Raw genomic sequence first — 17,787 nt, 5'->3', positions numbered from 1 at the left:
CCATATCGTAGCTCTGAATACGCCTTGCAGTTCTCTTCCTGCTCATTCCTTGGGCTCTAGCCCAGTGGTTCTCTCCGGCTGGGCTACACAGGACATCTGAAGAGCTTTCTAGAAATACCAGTGTCTGAGTCCACCCTCAAAGATTCTCACCTAACTAAGCACAGGAGTTACTGATCATTAGGACGTTTTTCTTTTAATTCCCTGGTGATAGTAATGAACAACCAGGGTTGAGAACAACTGTTCTAGAAAACTGGAATAGCCAAAATTGCCTGAACATGCTTTGTATCTTCAGGCTTCCATACCCTTCTTATGCAGTGACTGAAAGAGCTCTGTTGCTCCATCATCTCAACCTCTGTAGTGTTTATCAAGTCTGTAAAGCATAATATATATTGAGATACCAAAGACTGAGAAATCAACAATGATCAACTCCATGGACTATTACTCTTCACTGACATACAGTGTATTCTTATTTGTACAGTATTTATGGTTCTCATATAGTGTTTTGAAATACAAGCGCTTGATCAACATAAGTGAACGAACTCAGAAAAATCTACGAAGAAATAGAATAATGTTTAGATCTGTTATTTTAAAGTGGTAAAATTATGCATCTATGGGAAGCTTAGATATTTTAAATTTTTTAATATTTTTGTATTTGTAGTATGTATTTTCATCTCTGATAAGTATATGTAAGCATATATTCTTTTATGCTCAGAAACAATGTACATTAAAAATAAAAATAATAAGTATTCATTGGAGCATATGTCATATTTCCACTAGATTGTAGACAGGTTAAAAGTATTATCTGTGTATTTTCAGTCATGGTATCTTCCCATCCCTTCCCTTCGGTCTTCAGTAAATATCCAACTTCTAAAACCATGGGTTAATATTGATGGTACTGAGAGTTTTGGAGAGAAATGAAGGCTATCAGATCAGGTAAGTATTTGAATCAAAACAAGAGTGGTAAACAAGAGAGGGGAAAGAGAAAGAAAACAAGTGGAAGGGAAGGAGAGCAAGGGTAAGACAGATGGACGCTGAAGTAATAGCTGCCCCTGTTCTGTCCCCTCAGTCTGGACAGCTATCAACAACAGGGAAAAACAAATGGGCAGAGAGAAGAAATACACTCTAAGGAGATACAAAAGTTCAGGTGAGAGCAGTAAAGAGTTCTAGTTTTTTAAAGCCCTTCCCTATTTCAGAATCACTGCCATATTAAAATGGAGCATGGACTGTCATCTCCCTCAGGTGGCTAACAGTAAAAATAAGGTTAAGGACTGTTCTTCCGCATTTGTGACACCAAAGTGTGAAAGAAACTTGAAGGCAAGGAAACCTTCCTAACCCCCTCAGGTCATACCACTGAAGTACCTAACTATGGCGGCTCTCTGGAAAAATAGTCCCCTAAGAGGAAATAAACCTCACAACTCCTCAAACAGATGCACAAAACCCCACACCTGTGCATTTAAAATGTTTTCATAAAACAAGTCTATTAATATTCACAAGTCTATCAAGAAGTGTCATATAGTAACTGCTATCTTGGAAGGAAAGTGTCAACTGAAGGCCTGAAATTCATTCCCACCCTACAAGGAAAATGGCAATGAGTGACCTCTACCACGTTACCCTAGCATAAAAATACTGGAGAGTCTCTCATTATAAAATGTTTTTAGAGGGGGGCGCCTGGGTGGCACAGCTGTTAAGCGTCTGCCTTCGGCTCAGGGTGTGATCCCGGCGTTATGGGATCGAGCCCCACATCAGGCTCCTCCACTATGAGCCTGCTTCTTCCTCTCCCACTCCCCCTGCTTGTGTTCCCTCTCTCGCTGGCTGTCTCTCTCTCTGTCAAATAAATAAATAAAATCTTTTAAAAAAATAAAAAAAAATGTTTTTAGAGGATATATCTCATTTGTTTAGGTCAGTGATTCCCAACTAGGATAATGCTAATCCCCTACCCCTACCCTCTCCCTTTTGCAACATCTGGAGACATTTTTGATTGTCACACCTGGGAAGGGGGGTAAGGAGATACCACTGCTATCTAGTGGGCAGAGGCCAAGGATGCTACTAAACATCCTACAATGGGGGACAGCTCCCATAACAATGAATCATCCGGTCTAAAACAGCATAGTGCCTAGTTTGAGAAACCCTGATCTAAATTGTAAATAAACATGGAATTTATGGGTGTATGGGACAGGACACTGGAGAATGGGAGTACTTCTATAAATACTTTCCTCTGTGTAATTAATGGAATACAGAACACAGGTGCTTTTAGCGGTGGTCAGAGGTGAAAACTAGGAGTGGAATGTACAGCACGATGACTATAGTCAACAGCTATGTGATATATATATTGAAAGTTGTTAAGAGACTTAATCCCATGAGATCTCACCACCAATAAACAACTATTTTTTCTTTCTCTTTTATTTTATATCTATATGGGATAATCAATTTTAACTAAATTCGTTGCGGTAATCATTTCATGATATACATAGAATCAAATCATTTGCTGTATACCTTAAACTTACACAGTGCTGTATGTCAATTATATCAATAAAACTGAAAAAAAAATCCCACAAGTGCTTCAAAATGAATTTTGTGAACATTTCTACATACATTGCTCAAAAAGTGTCCATTAATAAGAAACACACCTTAATGCACTAATAAGAGATATTTTGGGGAGCTTTGTCTGATAGCTTGAGACCCCTTCAGAGAAAGACTGTAGTATGCCTGGTACTTTCCTTGGAATCACAAGTCAAGTTTGGTATTGGTTAAGATCTAGGATTCGGCATTGACAATTCAGCGTTTTGTGTTAACCCACTATTACTAATATATTCACTTCAAGAGCTCCAAAGCATTCAAATTCATTCTAAATTTCTCAATTGATGTGAAGAATAAAGGTACAAAGCAGTTTCTTTACCTTTACATGTCATGTCCCACATTTTGGACATTCTTTATTAATAATTTTAATGTACTGACAGACATATTTTAGGCATTCTTTTTGTGGAAATTTAATTAAAATTAAATATACACACACAACAATGAATACTGCGCAAAGTAAAGCCAGAACCGCCTTCAAATACTTTACCTTAACTCAAGCCAGTGCTCTTCACAGTTCCCAATGACTCTCAGGAAGGCTTAGAACTTGAGTATATCAACAATTTAATGCTTCTGAATTTTTCATCCCAAACTGCTTTTCATGAATATTTTTGTGAGAATTCATGTTTGTCATCCTGAGGAACAAAACTGCTCCTTGACTACCTCGAGGTGTTCTTCCTGTACTTATTCTGTCTTTTTGAGACTGAAAAATGACTGCATTACACAACTGAAAATCTCCTTACCTGCCTCCCCATTTCTGGCACTTACAGCAAATGCAAGGATACATTTCACAAACATGTGCCTCCACGACAGCCCCATCCTTATCTCAAACCTAGTCCATAAGAATGTGTGCAAAGCAAACTCCAAGTCTGTAACATATTACTTTCAAATAGATCATTCAAAAAAAAAAACCATTATAACAAATATATGAAGACACTACAAACTATGATAATATAATTATATTTGAATATTTTCTAAATTATAAGGAAAAATTACATCCTAATTTTTATTCTCAAACCAACAAAAATAGTTACCTAAGAGAAACTCTGGAGCTTGTTCAAATTCCAATTCATCATTATTCAACATAATATTTCTAGGCAGGTCAGCCAAAATTAAGTCAGGAGCAATTTGAGATATTGGGATGGTGAGCCTTGGTTGATCTGGATTTACTAGAAGGTCTCCTGAGAGGTACAGAAAACATTTTTTTAAAACAAACTTTTAAGGATGTATATAAATTTGTACAAAAATAATCAAATTCCCTATGATTTCTAATCATTCTTTTAGGTTTTCTCACCCATCTTATTTTTCTCTAGAAAATCTGAGAAAGTTTTAAAGGTTCAATTAATACCTCTCTACTTGGAATGTTAAAAACTCATTTCTAGGTTCACTCATTAGAAACTAGAATTCAGAACTGCCTCGGACTATCTGACATCTGTCTAGGAAATAATCTATTCTCTATTTTTATCACATTCGTGAGGGCACTTATTATATGGTTAATAAGTTGCTAAGTTTTTCTGTGTCTCATCCTATTTTATTTTTTATGCAAGATACAGTGTTAAATTAGTTTCAGGTGTATAATATAATGATTCAACACTTCTTCACATTTCTCAGTGCTCATCAGGATAAGTGTGCTCTTAATCCCCTTCATTTATTTCATGCATCTCCCAACCCACCTCCCTTCTGGTAATTACCAGTTTGTTCTATTTAAGAGCCTGGGTTTTTCGTGTCTCTTTTTTTTTCTTCGCTTGTTTGTTCTGTATTTTAAGTTCTACAAAGAGTGAAATCATATGGTATTTGTCTTTGTTTGTCTGACTTATTGTACTTAGCATTATACCCTCTCGATTCACCCATGTTGTTGCAAATGGCAAGATTTCATTCTTTTTTATGGCTGAGTAATATTCCATTGTGTGTGTGAGTATATGTATTTTTATATATACGTATATATGTATATATATATGTATATACATGTGTATATGTATATATGTATACACATCTTCTTTATACAATCATCTATCAATGGACATTCGGGTTGCTCAACATCCCTAATCATCAGGGAAATGTAAAATCAAAACCACAATGAGATATCACCTTATACCTGTCAGAATGACTATAATCAAAAACAAGAAATAACAAGTGTTGGCAGAGACGTGAAATAAAAAGAACCCCCCATGTGCTGTTGGTGGGAATATAAATTGGTACAGCCACTGTGGAAAACAGTGTGGAGGTTCCTTGAAAAATTAAAAATAGAACTACCATGTGATTCTGTTATTCCAGGACTGAGTATTTACCCAAAGAAAATGAAAACACTAATTTGAAAAGATATATTAGCACCCCTATGTTCACTGCAGCATTATTTACAATAGCCAAATTCTGGAAGCTTTAATCCTCATAACAATTCTCTGAGGTAGGTTTTAGTATTCCTATTTCAGAGATGAGGTTATGTCGCTCAGTGAGCCAGTATTCAAACTCTCAAACCAAAAATGTTCTGAATCTAGAACACAAAGGTCTCATTGCTTACAAATACAATCCATCTTTCTCAGCTGTCACTCTTACTGAATGTACTATCCTCTAACTCATCCCTTATGGATAAGAGTAATTGTTACATTTAGTACAAAACTCCACAAGTATGGAAAGTATCACTTAAAAACATTTGAAAGTTGTATCAACACTACCTTCTTCTGCTTTCTTCATCAAGTCATCAAGTAAGATTTTTTGATGCTCTTCACCATCATTAAAACTATATAATGCCCATTTCTTCAACAGAGTTTCTCCTTCACCACAGATATCAATCTCCAGTAATCCAGGAAACCATTCTTCCATGAGAGAATCAATGTGGTCCACAACTTGGCCCAGAAGAATACAGCCTACGTAATCCAAAGGACAGCTATCAACACCCTGTCTGAACCATATTCTGTTTCAAAGCTGCAAACTATAGAGCTTTTTTGTAAAAATGTTTAAATTTCTTTAGTGGTACAATTCAAAGTTTTAAATTAATTTCCTTACCTTTTCTACAAGAAGGAACTGTAATTTTTAAGAAACTCTCTGGGTGATTGTCTAAGACTTCAGATCCTACCAGACAATAAGCTTCAGGAGACCAATTCAAGTAGATGCCTTGTCGCCAATACATTCTGTTTGGGCGAAGTGCTCGTTCTGAAAGAAGTTTAAATGGACCCAAATGTACCCATTATTTATGAACTACTCCATAAATTAAAGGAGCAGAAAAATCACTGCACACACCACAAGTAGCTAACAGAGATATTTGTTTTGAAACAAAGTATTGGAATTCTTAATGATACAAATCCTCATCCATATCTATTATACATGGAATTAAGTATTTTAGCCTTAATTTTGCAAAGAAATAGACAAAATGCCCCGTAGGTAATCCAAGAGAGAGTTCAGGTTCATGATGTTAAATAGTTTAAATGCTTAATAGAAGAAAAAGAATCATAAATAAGTTCCATAACTTTCAATTTTTTTCTAAGAGAGAGAGCTTGTGTGTGAGTGGGGCCTGGGGAGGGGCAGAGGGAGAGGAAGAGAATCTTAAGCAAGCTTGATCTCACACCCTGAGGTCATGACCTGAGCTGATACCGAGTCAGACGCTTAACTGACTGAGCCACCCAAGGGCCCCTAGTTCTCATAACTTTTAAAACTCTTTAAAGGAGGTTGGTTGTCACACTCAAATCAAAACTTCCTGAATGTTTCGTTTTAATGCAATGTAACTACATATATATTTATTAATTGGAAGCAAGATAAGGTTTATTTCAGAATTCAGAAACAGCTGCATAAAGCTGATTTTTAACCCTCCAAAAATGATATTTTCCCTTTGGAGCACTAAGGTCTCCCCTTCTTCCAGAAGAAGGAGCTAGCATTATAAACACCCAGTTTGATTCTTTTTTGTAAATCCCTCAGGAATTGTGCGGCAGAAGAGAGCTAATGAAGTCTCTACACTGAATGGTCTGAAGGGTCACAATCTGTTACTTTGTTAAGTAAAACTCCCTGGCTTTGCAGTGATACAGTCGCTTCTAGCTTTTCTTTGTTCATTTGTGTGTGTGTGTGTGTGTGTGTGTGTGTGTGTGTGTGTGTTTATATACCAATTACTCCTAGTAATATTACCTTCTAAAATTGTTGCTTCTAGTCTACGTTGGCCTGGAAAGCAAGATATTCATACTTACTGTATATGTGCCCAACATAAAAACAAATAGGCTTTAAGTGAGGACTTGGGAAATTGCCTTCTTGACAAATTGCATGAACTTACGTGAGCCTATGTGTCTTTATGTTGGCTACTCTGAAGACTTATGAGCTTATTTTCTGATTTTCAGTGGCCTTACAATAAGTAAACTGTGAAAATGACATGACAATTTTAATATGCTTTCCCCCTAACTTCTCAAATATTAAGTCTTCATTAAATACGTACCTCTTCCTGAAAGCATGTAAGGTGAAATTTCAAGTAATCGATTGATTAACCGGGACCAAAATCCCATTGGAAAATAAGGCATTTCATATAGTCGAATGATAATTTCAGAGTTCTCACAATGGGGAAGCTCTATCACAGGCCTGTGGTCAGACAAACTAAAGAGAAAAGGACATAAGCATTATATAGCTTCATAAAACACCCAACCATGTTAACCAAAGTGCTTTACTACCTAAAATCAATAAGTCAAAGATAAATATTCTAAGCAATTGCACTTTTTTATAATGTTCTTTTGCCACATGCCCTTCCTTCTTCAAAAATTCAATGGCTATTTAATCAATTCCAATGCATGCTCAGATGCATGACATTTTTTTCAGCAATTCTATTTATACTAATAAATAAATTATTACAATTAGTTATGCATAGACAAGTTTTAATGGATTGTATGAAACCTGAAAAAATGCATGTCCTAGAAAAAAGTGTATATGTATTTTTAGAATTGGATAGTATCTACCAATCAATGCAATTGCGCTTTTCAATGTCATACACCTTATAACATTTCCCAGCAGTAAGAAAATATAAAGCAACAAGAAAAATTTCTATAATACCGGATTAGAACTTAGGCCTTCATCGTATTGCCACTTTCCTCAGAAAATTCACTGCCATAAATTCTTCTGATGAAAACTCACTATTTCCCCAGAACTTGTCTAATATAACTCTCTCAATGTCATGTAAGAACACATGTGAACACACACACACACACACACACACACACACTAATCACTACTTACCTTTCTTAAGTAATTTAAGCAGTGGCTAACCAAATAGTAATTACATACATAAAATAAGTATTTACTATATTTTAAAATGTCAACTATAGTGTTTTCATTAAAAGAAAATGCTACATTTCAGTAGAAAGTGTACACAAGAAGCAAAAAAAATTAATACATTTATCATAAACCAAAGTTATTTTGACAATTAAAACATAACAATAGATGGTGAATTTCCACAGGGTAATTGAATTTTTAAGTTTACCTGCTTGGAACAAGCAAATATTCTTCTCCTATTGGCAAGGCAATCTGGAATTTTTCTAGGAGTTTAAAGTACTGTGACATGTAGTTCTTTGGAAATCTCTTTTTCTTTGAAAGAAATTTTTCCACATCTCTACGTGAAATGATCCCCTTAGGATGTTTTGGGTAGCCTTCCACTTTCACTGTCAAAATCTGAAAGATTTAAACTTGTAAAAAATCACTAGAATTTATTTTCTGAAAAGCTTTTTAAAAAACATTGATTTATTTATTTTAGAGAGAGAGTGTGTGTGCACAAGCAGGGGGAGGGGCAGAGGAACAGAGAGAGGGGAAGCAGACTTCCCGCTGAGCACGAAGCCCAACCTGGGGCTCAGGGCTCGGGCTGGATATAAGGACCCTGAGATCATGACCTGAGCTGAAACCAAACGTCGGACGCTTAACTGACTGAGCCACCCAGGTGCCCCTATTTTCTGAAAAATTCTGAATTTGAAGCATTTCATGTCTCTTTGCTCAGAGAAAATGACAGAACAATTTTAATGTTGTCAAGTATAACAGAGGACCTAATTTCTCTACTAGCAGCCATGTAGCCTGGAAGCCCAGTGGGGCAATCGCTCCTCCACAAAAGATTTATTAAATTAAGGGAGTGAATTCAAATCCAAAATTAAAGAGATCCTCTGAAATCAGTGAATTTTAAGCCTTCCCCAGCTCCAATTAACAAATCAATCCAATACCCCTCATCCTTATTATAGTCTGATCAACAATATATTCATAGGGAAATTATCTTCCAGACTGTGTACTCACTACAGGTTTGCCACAGAAATGTTACTTTGTAGAACAGAATGGGAAGAGAGGCAGTACAGTACAGTTCAGTGATTCTCAAACAAAGTGACTACAGAATTTTGCTAGACTCCATTTGGAGTCTGGATCAGTAGGTCTGGGATGAAGCTTCAGATGATACTATTGTAGAGATCATAGTTTCAGCTTTGACCATCATCATGGCAGTTAAAAGTATAAATTCAAACCCAGGTTCAAATCCAGGCTCTAGTACTAGCTGTGTTATTTTGAGAAAGGTATATCATTTTCTTAAGCCACAGTTTCAATCAGATAATAGAAGTGACTGTCCCTTAGACTACCATGACACTGAAATAAGATAACATACGTAAGGCATGCAAGGTGCATATAACAATTTTTAGCATGTAGTAAGCCCTCATGTTAGCCATTACTATCCACATGTTCTTATTCATTTTACTTAGCCAAATTAATTTTTAAAAAGCCTTGTGCTTAATTTCTTTAGTCGATTTTTAAGATGTAAGAGATACTTCAATAGGAGTGTATATTATGTACGTTATCATGTAGTTGGGTGAAATATTGGATTGTAAAATCCTTAGGCCCAAGGACTTGTCTCGCTCATCTCTATATCTCTATTTGGTACACATAATGTTTATTGAATCAATTAAAGCATGACTGGCTGAACATAATGGTGTCTAATGACAATGTATAAATGGGTCATTAAATAATAAACACTGCAGTTTGGGACTTCTCCCATGTTGTGCACTCCATAGCCCAGACTGCTCTTATAATTTAAGTGGTAAGGAAAATTATTTGCTGTTCTGGCATTTTTGAAGCTAAGACCATGTCTGACAACTCACTCTCCATCCCCACCATACTTCACATTTTCTTTATAGCACTCTGCCACCTGACATTTCAAGTATTTATTTATTGTTTATTTCCTCTCATTTGAATGTCAGATCCATGAATGCAGGAATCTTGTTTTATCTAAGTTTACAGTCCCAACACCAGAACAATATCTAGAACATTGTACTGTAGGTATCACAGAAATATTATTGGCTGAGTGAATTTGGGGAAAATAAAGTTTGGAGCATTTTATCCTGGGGTTAGGTTTATAGGCATTGGAGTCAAACTACTTAGTTTGAAATCCTAACCCTACTTCTTCCTAAATATGTAACTCTGAATAAATTATTTAACTTCTCTGTCCATCAATTTCCTCACCTTCAAGATGAGGACTAATATAGTACCATTTAAGAGAGTTTCTCTGAGAATTACATGAGAAACTGTTTGAATAGCATTTAAGTAACCCTTGTATGTTAGCCATTATTATATACTTATTCTTATTTATTTTATTTAGACACATTGACTTTATTTTTTTAATCTTTTAAAGTTTATTTATTTTAGTAATGTCTACACCCAACATGGGGCTTGAACTCACAACCCCGAGGATCAAGAGCTGCACACTCTTCTGACTGAGCCAGCCATGCACCCCTAGACCACACTGATTTTAAAATAGAGGTTTGTACTGGATTTTTTTAGTAGATCTATGGTGCGCTCCCACTATTTGTAGTAGATAGTTTCCAAAGATGGACACACGAGTTTCTTCTCTCCCTACACATGCATGGTGTTCGATCCTTCAAGAAAGGAAATCCATTCATTTCTCCTCGTCTTGAATCTGGATGGGCTTTCTGGTTATCCTAGTCACTGGAATGTGGCAGAACTAACATTTTAGCACTTCCGCGCCTATCCTTGGAAAGGACTGGTCATACGAGATGCTACGTGGAGGATCACCAACACACCAAAAATGTGAGTGTAGCGCTTTCGGGCTTTCCAGTCTGTTTGATGAAGGAAGCCAAGTGAATGACCCTTCCAATGCCGTGTGGCGCAGAACCGCTCAGCTGAGCACAGTCAACCCACAGAGCACTGAGGAACAATAAAATGTTGGTGTTTTACTCCAATTTTACTTGTTTTTCTCTAAGTTTTGGGGCATCTTGTTACACAGAAATAAAAAACTGAAACATTATCTTAATTTTATCACCTTTAAAAGAACTCTTATTATTCCTTCAGCCTCGTAACTTATAATGCTAATTTATGCCCTCATGCAAAGAAAGAAAATTTTCCAAATTCCTCACCCAAGTTTTTATCAAGATTAAATTGCTATGCAAGCTTTTTAATGTTCCACCTGATTAATTCAATAAGTGCCTTTCATCTCTCTTTTATCATATGATTAAATGAGTTTTGCAAACTCCTCTGTGCAGTGATGGAAACTTCTTTAATAAGTTTGGTGACCTAATAGTCTGGGGCACAAGAGGGCGGGTAGGCTCATTAGAACTTCCGCTCCATGAAATTGTTTCTGCTTTTGCCTTGATAACTCATGGAGGTGAATACCCCTATTTATTTTTGCTGATGGATGTCAGACAAGTCATTCTTGTTTTCACTTGATTATAATTTTCATTCTCTTTAAGTCTTGGTGAAAATGACATTATATTTTAATATATCAGCATAAACAAAAACGATGGTGTTTATTAAATTAATAAGAAATTGAAATTATTATTCTACTGACTCTTTAGATCTTTCAATATAACTTTGAACTATGCAAATTTTTTATTTAATTTTCACTTAAATTATCATGTTTATAGTATAATTATGCTAATAAGATTTTTCATGGAGTTTCAACTTAATTACTCCAGGAATCCTCAGGGATTTTATTGTGGCTATGGTGGAAGGTTGTTTTTATTAAAAGATGATGATTCTGCTGCAAACCACTTTTTTGTTCTACTAAATAAAATACACCCCCCCATATTATCCATATCTGTGCAACTTTAATGTTCCCAGTTCACATGAAGCACATCATTTTTTGGTATAACTTTAGCATTTTCTTGACTATATGGAGTTTAGTTATTTTCTGATATAGTGTGCCATCTAGGACAACAAAATCTTCAGGGTATATTTAAAACTCCCTTTGCTGTACAGAACGCACCCACCTACACATATTTTTTATTTAGCTCTGTACCTGGCACACTTTCCAAAACTACATGGATGCATTTTTACAGTTTTGAAGGGTTTTTTAAAATTTCCTAAAATAATATCTTTAATTACCAAATAGGTCAAACATAACATTAGCTAACATTTACTTCCCACTTATACTAAGGGAAGCAATGTAAAAAATAATATTGTCATTATCCTTATTTTACAAGTGAAGAAACAAAGGCTTAAAACATTAAGAAATGTCATAAAGTTAGTAAGAAATAGAAGAAATTTGAACACAGGTCATGCTGACTCCAGAGCTTGTGCTCTTGACCACTCTACCAGCTTCATTTCGATTTCATAGATGAGTGGAATCACACTTTACATGGCATATTTGCAAAAGGAGGAAAATCTACTTTAAAAATATCTACCAAAACAGCTATTACTGTCATGTTACAATTGCCAATTGCAGTAATGTTTCAACATGCTCTCAAGGTCCATGACATAGGATTTAGCCTAAAATGAATTCCCACTCCAAAATATCTTCCTTTTTTCCCTTAGATAAAATTTAGGAACTATCATTCAAAATTATCTGAGGGAATTTAATTACTATTGTGGTTTAATTAGAAAAGATGATTCTAATGTAAAAAGAATCATTTTAGGGATTTAGGGAGTCACGTTCAAAACTGAAAATTATGCTCACAAACAAAATGGTTGTCAGTGAGTGCACGTGCTAGAGACAGCCTCCCTGAGCTCTCTTCAGTTCATGATTAAGCCAGATGCAGCTGATCTCAAACAGGGTGATTTTGCACCCCCACCAATATTTGGCAATGGCCAGACACATTTGGGGCAATACTACTGGCATCAAGATGGTAGAGACCAAAGATGCTGCCAATCATCCTATAATGTACAACAAATAATTATCTGGCCCAAAATGTCAATGGTAATGACACTGAGAAACACTGAGCTAGTATATTCTGCTTGAATGGTTTTCTATGGCAAACCTATAGGGATGGGTTATGATAACTAATTAAGATAAACTCATTGGTAATTGATTATCATTGGCAGAAGAAAAAATTCTCCATATGAAATATAAATGGAGAAAGGACAGCCATAACCATCACCATCCAGTTTTCAAAACTGTAAGCATTTAGAGCTTGTATTCCACTCAAAAGGCAAATCTCCCCTCCATATTATCTAGTTAAAGGTTTTATGCTCAACCCAATTTTCTTAGGTATATTTGCCCCAAGGATTTTCACGGAGCTTCCATTCAACTGACAATATCAATAACCAGACCCAAAAAAGCGTCATCAGGATCTAGAAAAGCACTGTGGACCAGAGTGGTATAACATCTGTCTGTAAGTTGGCAACAAAGACACTGAAGTGAATTCTCAGACATCTTCCCTTCTTCCATGAAGCTCTACTTAATGCAATCTTCTACATGAATTGTTCTACATTCTACATGTACAAGATTTTCTACCTTAACTGAATACAAAATCTATAATGCTCAATGTTCTTCAATCGTTGTGCTTCTCTTCAATCATTACCCCCATGCTACAAAAATACCAGACACCAACCTGTGCCATGACTTTACAAAGCCACTTGGGTTCCACAAAATATAAGTCACTTAACTGCAATGCTGGGTCTTGAAAATGAAGAAGGACCCCTGCAGTAAAAATCAAACAATGAAACATGGAATCTACAATATACAAATAGCAAGGGGCTTTAGAGAGACTCTAGTCCAACTCCCTTTTTTTACAGATGAGGAAATCTCAGCAGTTAGTGGAAGAGCTAAGACTAGGACCTGCGCATCCCAGTTCCTGAGCTCTAAAGTCCAAATATTATATTTTTTAACTAGATAAAATTATCATGTATAAGCATATTTGAGACAATGGCATGTATTATCTTGCATATATTTACAAATAATAAAAAATTCACGAACATTTTTAGCTTTCTAAACATATTCTACAAAGATACCTTATTTTCAAATATAGGTAAGAAACAATATTGCAGAAAGCTACTGGTTTAAGAATAATGGGAGAAAAGGAACAGATTATAATCCATGTGAAGATTTATTTTTCATACAGCAGAATCTAGGGATTAAAAGCAGCTTCTTGGCCACTTACTCTGGTATTACAAATCAGCACACACATTTCTAGCAAGGTCATACTGATCAAGTACCCAACAGCACAGAAGCTGGTGGGAATGTTTTCATCTGTGAGATCACGCTTACTATGTGCGGTGCAACAGGCAAGATCTGCCATTCAAAAGCTGCATTATCTCAGGCAACCACTGATCCTCTAAGTGCCCAGTGAGACCACCCCAATAATAATTTCCCTTTATAGTATACAAATAACTCTACACCCACTAAATTCAATTGATCCTATGAAAGGATATGGCTTGTGCCAGGGTCCCAAAGCTCCTGAATAGTTAAGTCAATTTCTAGAACCCACATGTTTTAGCTTCTGCTTGGAAACCCTTCTCACTACTGCCCTTACATGGTTTCTAAATGTTTTTTCTATAATATGTCATATGAAAATTCAACATTATTGCACATGATGACCTTTCAAAAGGAAAAAGTCAATGGTCAAAGAATCTTATGGATAGTCTGTTAAGTTTTGCATGTAAATTCTATACAAGACTCAGATACATTTTTATAAATGACAACATTTTATAAATGTTGACAAATATGTAACAAACACACACACCTGATTCATTGAGGAAGTGAACTGCATGAGGAAGCTCATTTTCATCCAACTGCAGCTGATTTTCTTTTACAAGTTGTAATAATCGTTTCCGGTCGATCACAGGAAATTCAACTGGCACATTTTTACGCTCCGATAAAATGATTTTCTCAAGTTCTACATAGCAGTCTGGGATCAGCTGCCCAACAACAGGCTGATCTCGGATCTGTGTAATTACACATGACAAGCTGTGAAAATCCATTTTACTCAGATGTTTGTCAGGTGGGTGGTAAATTCAGTGTTAATAGTTGTTAAGAAGGCGATATATTACTCAGAAATGTATTTTTTAATAAAATCCAAATATGATGTAAAACTATTTAATTGTGAAGAATAAAAAAATGATATTAAAATAAGAAAAATATAAACACAGAGGCCAATTTAGAAAGAACTATCAAACAAAATAACATGGAAATATTTATCTAAATATCCAGAAAACCCATGACATAACCCAGGATAAGTCATTAGCCATAAATAAAGGATTTGCTATTTTCTAAGACATTAGACATATATGCAATAGATATGCTAGCATTAGGGGTCAGTAAGTGTTTTACAAAAGCTTTGGGGCCTTATTTATTAGATGAAAATATCCATGCCATAAGGTAAAACACTAAATTTTGTGCTTATTATTTGCCAAATGTTGCGTTAATGGAATGTACATATCAACAGAGAAAGACATGAAGTCTCCTCACCCACACTACGCTTTTTCACGGAACTTCCAACTTGGGGAAATAAAAGATCATCTAAACACAAATGATTTTGACGTGAGAGGATGATTTTTTTTTGGTCTGTTACACTTATAATCTAATCATTGTCTACTAACTGAAATATATAAACATTTTTAAAGAATGGCTTTAAGATGATAATTTCTATAATAAAAAATCTTTTCCAAACTTTGTTTCTCCCCAGGAAAATCTGATTTTAAATAGAGATGCAACTGTCAACAATAGTAACTAAAATGCCTCAGAAAACCACCAGATGGCAAACTCTCCCCATTTCTCAACCCTTGCGTATATTCTTGTATTCTTTTTACCTGACAATTTCTACTTAAATTCTTAAACTTATTATAAACAGAAACTGGGTTTTATTAGACACACGCACATGCAAATTTAAGGTCCTCTTTTTCTACTCGTAACTGGAACTTTAAGGAGTTTTATTTATAGCAGCCATATTATTACTTACATATTCACCTCCATCATTCGAAAAATTGTTTTCATGTATCCAATGCCCCAGCAAATTAAACATAATTCCACTAATCTCCGCTTTTCATATTCCCTCTCTTCAACATTTATAAATTAAGATAAAATAGAACCTCATATTGAAGTTTGTGTTTTAACCCAAGAAAGAAAACCTACATATAGAAGTAAACAAGGGTTCTCACAGAAAGCAAATTACATAGCAAAGGGATGAATTTTATAGGGCTGAGTGACAGGGCCAGCAGAAGATTCCGCTCTGTTAATGGGCTGGACAAGACTGAAAGGAATAATGTTGGCATGGAGCTCTGTTTTGTCCTACTTCTCCTTTTAGCTTGATTATGGGGTCACCAAGAGCCGAAAAAGAAAAAAAAATATTCTAGAGTCTGCATAGACACATGTTAATAAGGGCGAGACAGAGAAAGAATAGAGAAGAGCCAAGATAGAAGGAGAAAATGAAAAACAAATGACGGGGGAAAAAAAGATCTCTAATGGCTTTAAAAAGCTGCTATTTGGATACACGTTGAAGCATCTCAGGGAGGAAAGAATATGCAAGTTCTGACAGGTTCATTGGTTCTGAAAGATCCTGAAAGAGCCAGTATTCTGCAAAGCAATCAAACAGATTTTCAAACCAAAATACCAGAATGATGCAACCATTAGCAATATACATCTTTCTTCAAATAATGCAGCGATTTCTCAAAGCATTTGTTTTACTTCCTTGTGTCAGCCTCAGAATTCACTTATAAGTGGGAAGAAAATTGGTCTTATTGATAGTGGTAACTTGCTATCATGCTAAAGCACTACTAGTCCAGTTAGATGAACCAACCAGTTTATCCACACTTCAACTAAACTATACATACTATATCTATTTGTTTCAACTAAATTCAGGCTTTTTCAAAACAAACTATTCTCCAAGAAGTCTTTTTTAAAAATAAACTATATGTGTGCCAACATATACGATAAAAATAGGAGCTATTAAAATGTTATAAGTAACAATAAAGTTCTGGAAGTACAGTATAGTCTCAGAAGAAAACGACCTGGATAAAGAGAATATTTAATTGGATGCATGAATTTTGCATATTTGTTTCTTGAAAGTCACATTACTCTCTAATTATCTGTCCAACAGGAGAGCTGGAAAACCTGCAAATAAATACTATGTCATTCTTCTTACATAAGATGCCATTACTGACCCACCATTGGCAAAACCTTTTAGTGACTGTGATAAATGTGTTGAAAGATACAAACATGCAAATTCTCTCCCTGGGCACCACAAAGACCAACACATTTATAAATGGCTCATTAGGTTTTAGATAGGAGCATAATCTGTGCAAATGGAACAGAACTAAGCTAACTGGCCAACACATTATAACCAGGGTGACCATGTAATTTATCATCCAAATTGGAATGCTTTTGAGAACGTAGTGGGACACTATTAATTACACTGGGAATGCCCAGGCAAAACAGGACCCTCGTTATAAGCCATGGCCTTGATCATTAGTGCTAATGAGGTAAACCAACAGGGACCAAAAATGAAATTCGCCATTGTATTCGGCGTATTGAGCTATGTGAGGAATTTTCAGTGCAGTTTATACCACGGCATCTGTAGAACTCTGGAAAGATTTCTTTTTCCTGAAAGTATTAAAAACAAGTAGTCTCCCTGATAACCAATTTATGTGTGTTTTATGAACCCTATGAATTACATTTGACCTACTAGAACTTTGGAAATCAAAAAATCATTTCTAAAATAGAAAATCCAGTTTATATGGACTGAAAAATTGTTTAGACATCGCTGAAAATCAAATTACTGATCTCGGCAACGTCAGGAAAGAGGCATCTCACAATATGGAGGGAAGAAAAACACGTGGACTAGGTATCACAGTGACCGGAGACGCCAAGGAGCAGCACAGAAGTTGAAGATGCGTGTAAAACGGGTACTCCAAGAGAAAGCAGCAAGGGGAGAAACAACAAAGAAGAAGAGAGAAAAGATGACCCTAAGACCCCAATATTCCCTTGCATTCTTTGACTGAATCACCATCACAAAAAGCTGTGAGAGAAAGGGCATCGGAAACATGTTCTCAGACTCT

General features: G+C 35.6%; 1 protein-coding gene across 4 annotated transcripts in view; it reads right to left on the bottom strand.

The window, feature by feature from the left end:
- LRRK2 (leucine rich repeat kinase 2) overlaps positions 1–17,787 on the bottom strand; it is a 135,636-nt gene that overhangs the window by 40,937 nt on the left and 76,912 nt on the right. For all 4 annotated transcript variants that reach the window (XM_040642335.1, XM_040642338.1, XM_040642336.1 and 1 more), the window contains 7 exons: positions 14,478–14,679; positions 13,347–13,435; positions 8,021–8,208; positions 6,989–7,143; positions 5,578–5,724; positions 5,247–5,438; positions 3,609–3,755 (listed from right to left, as the gene is read on the bottom strand). In XM_040642335.1, coding sequence (XP_040498269.1) covers positions 3,609–3,755; positions 5,247–5,438; positions 5,578–5,724; positions 6,989–7,143; positions 8,021–8,208; positions 13,347–13,435; positions 14,478–14,679 — 1,120 coding nt within the window. The remainder of the gene's footprint in view (positions 1–3,608; positions 3,756–5,246; positions 5,439–5,577; positions 5,725–6,988; positions 7,144–8,020; positions 8,209–13,346; positions 13,436–14,477; positions 14,680–17,787) is intronic.

Source organism: Ursus maritimus, unplaced genomic scaffold (genome assembly GCF_017311325.1).
Source record: "Ursus maritimus isolate PB19 unplaced genomic scaffold, ASM1731132v1 scaffold_26, whole genome shotgun sequence".
Taxonomy (NCBI): domain Eukaryota; kingdom Metazoa; phylum Chordata; class Mammalia; order Carnivora; family Ursidae; genus Ursus; species Ursus maritimus.
The sequence above is the reverse complement of the archived record's forward strand: the minus strand, read 5'-3'. Positions and strand labels throughout refer to the sequence as shown.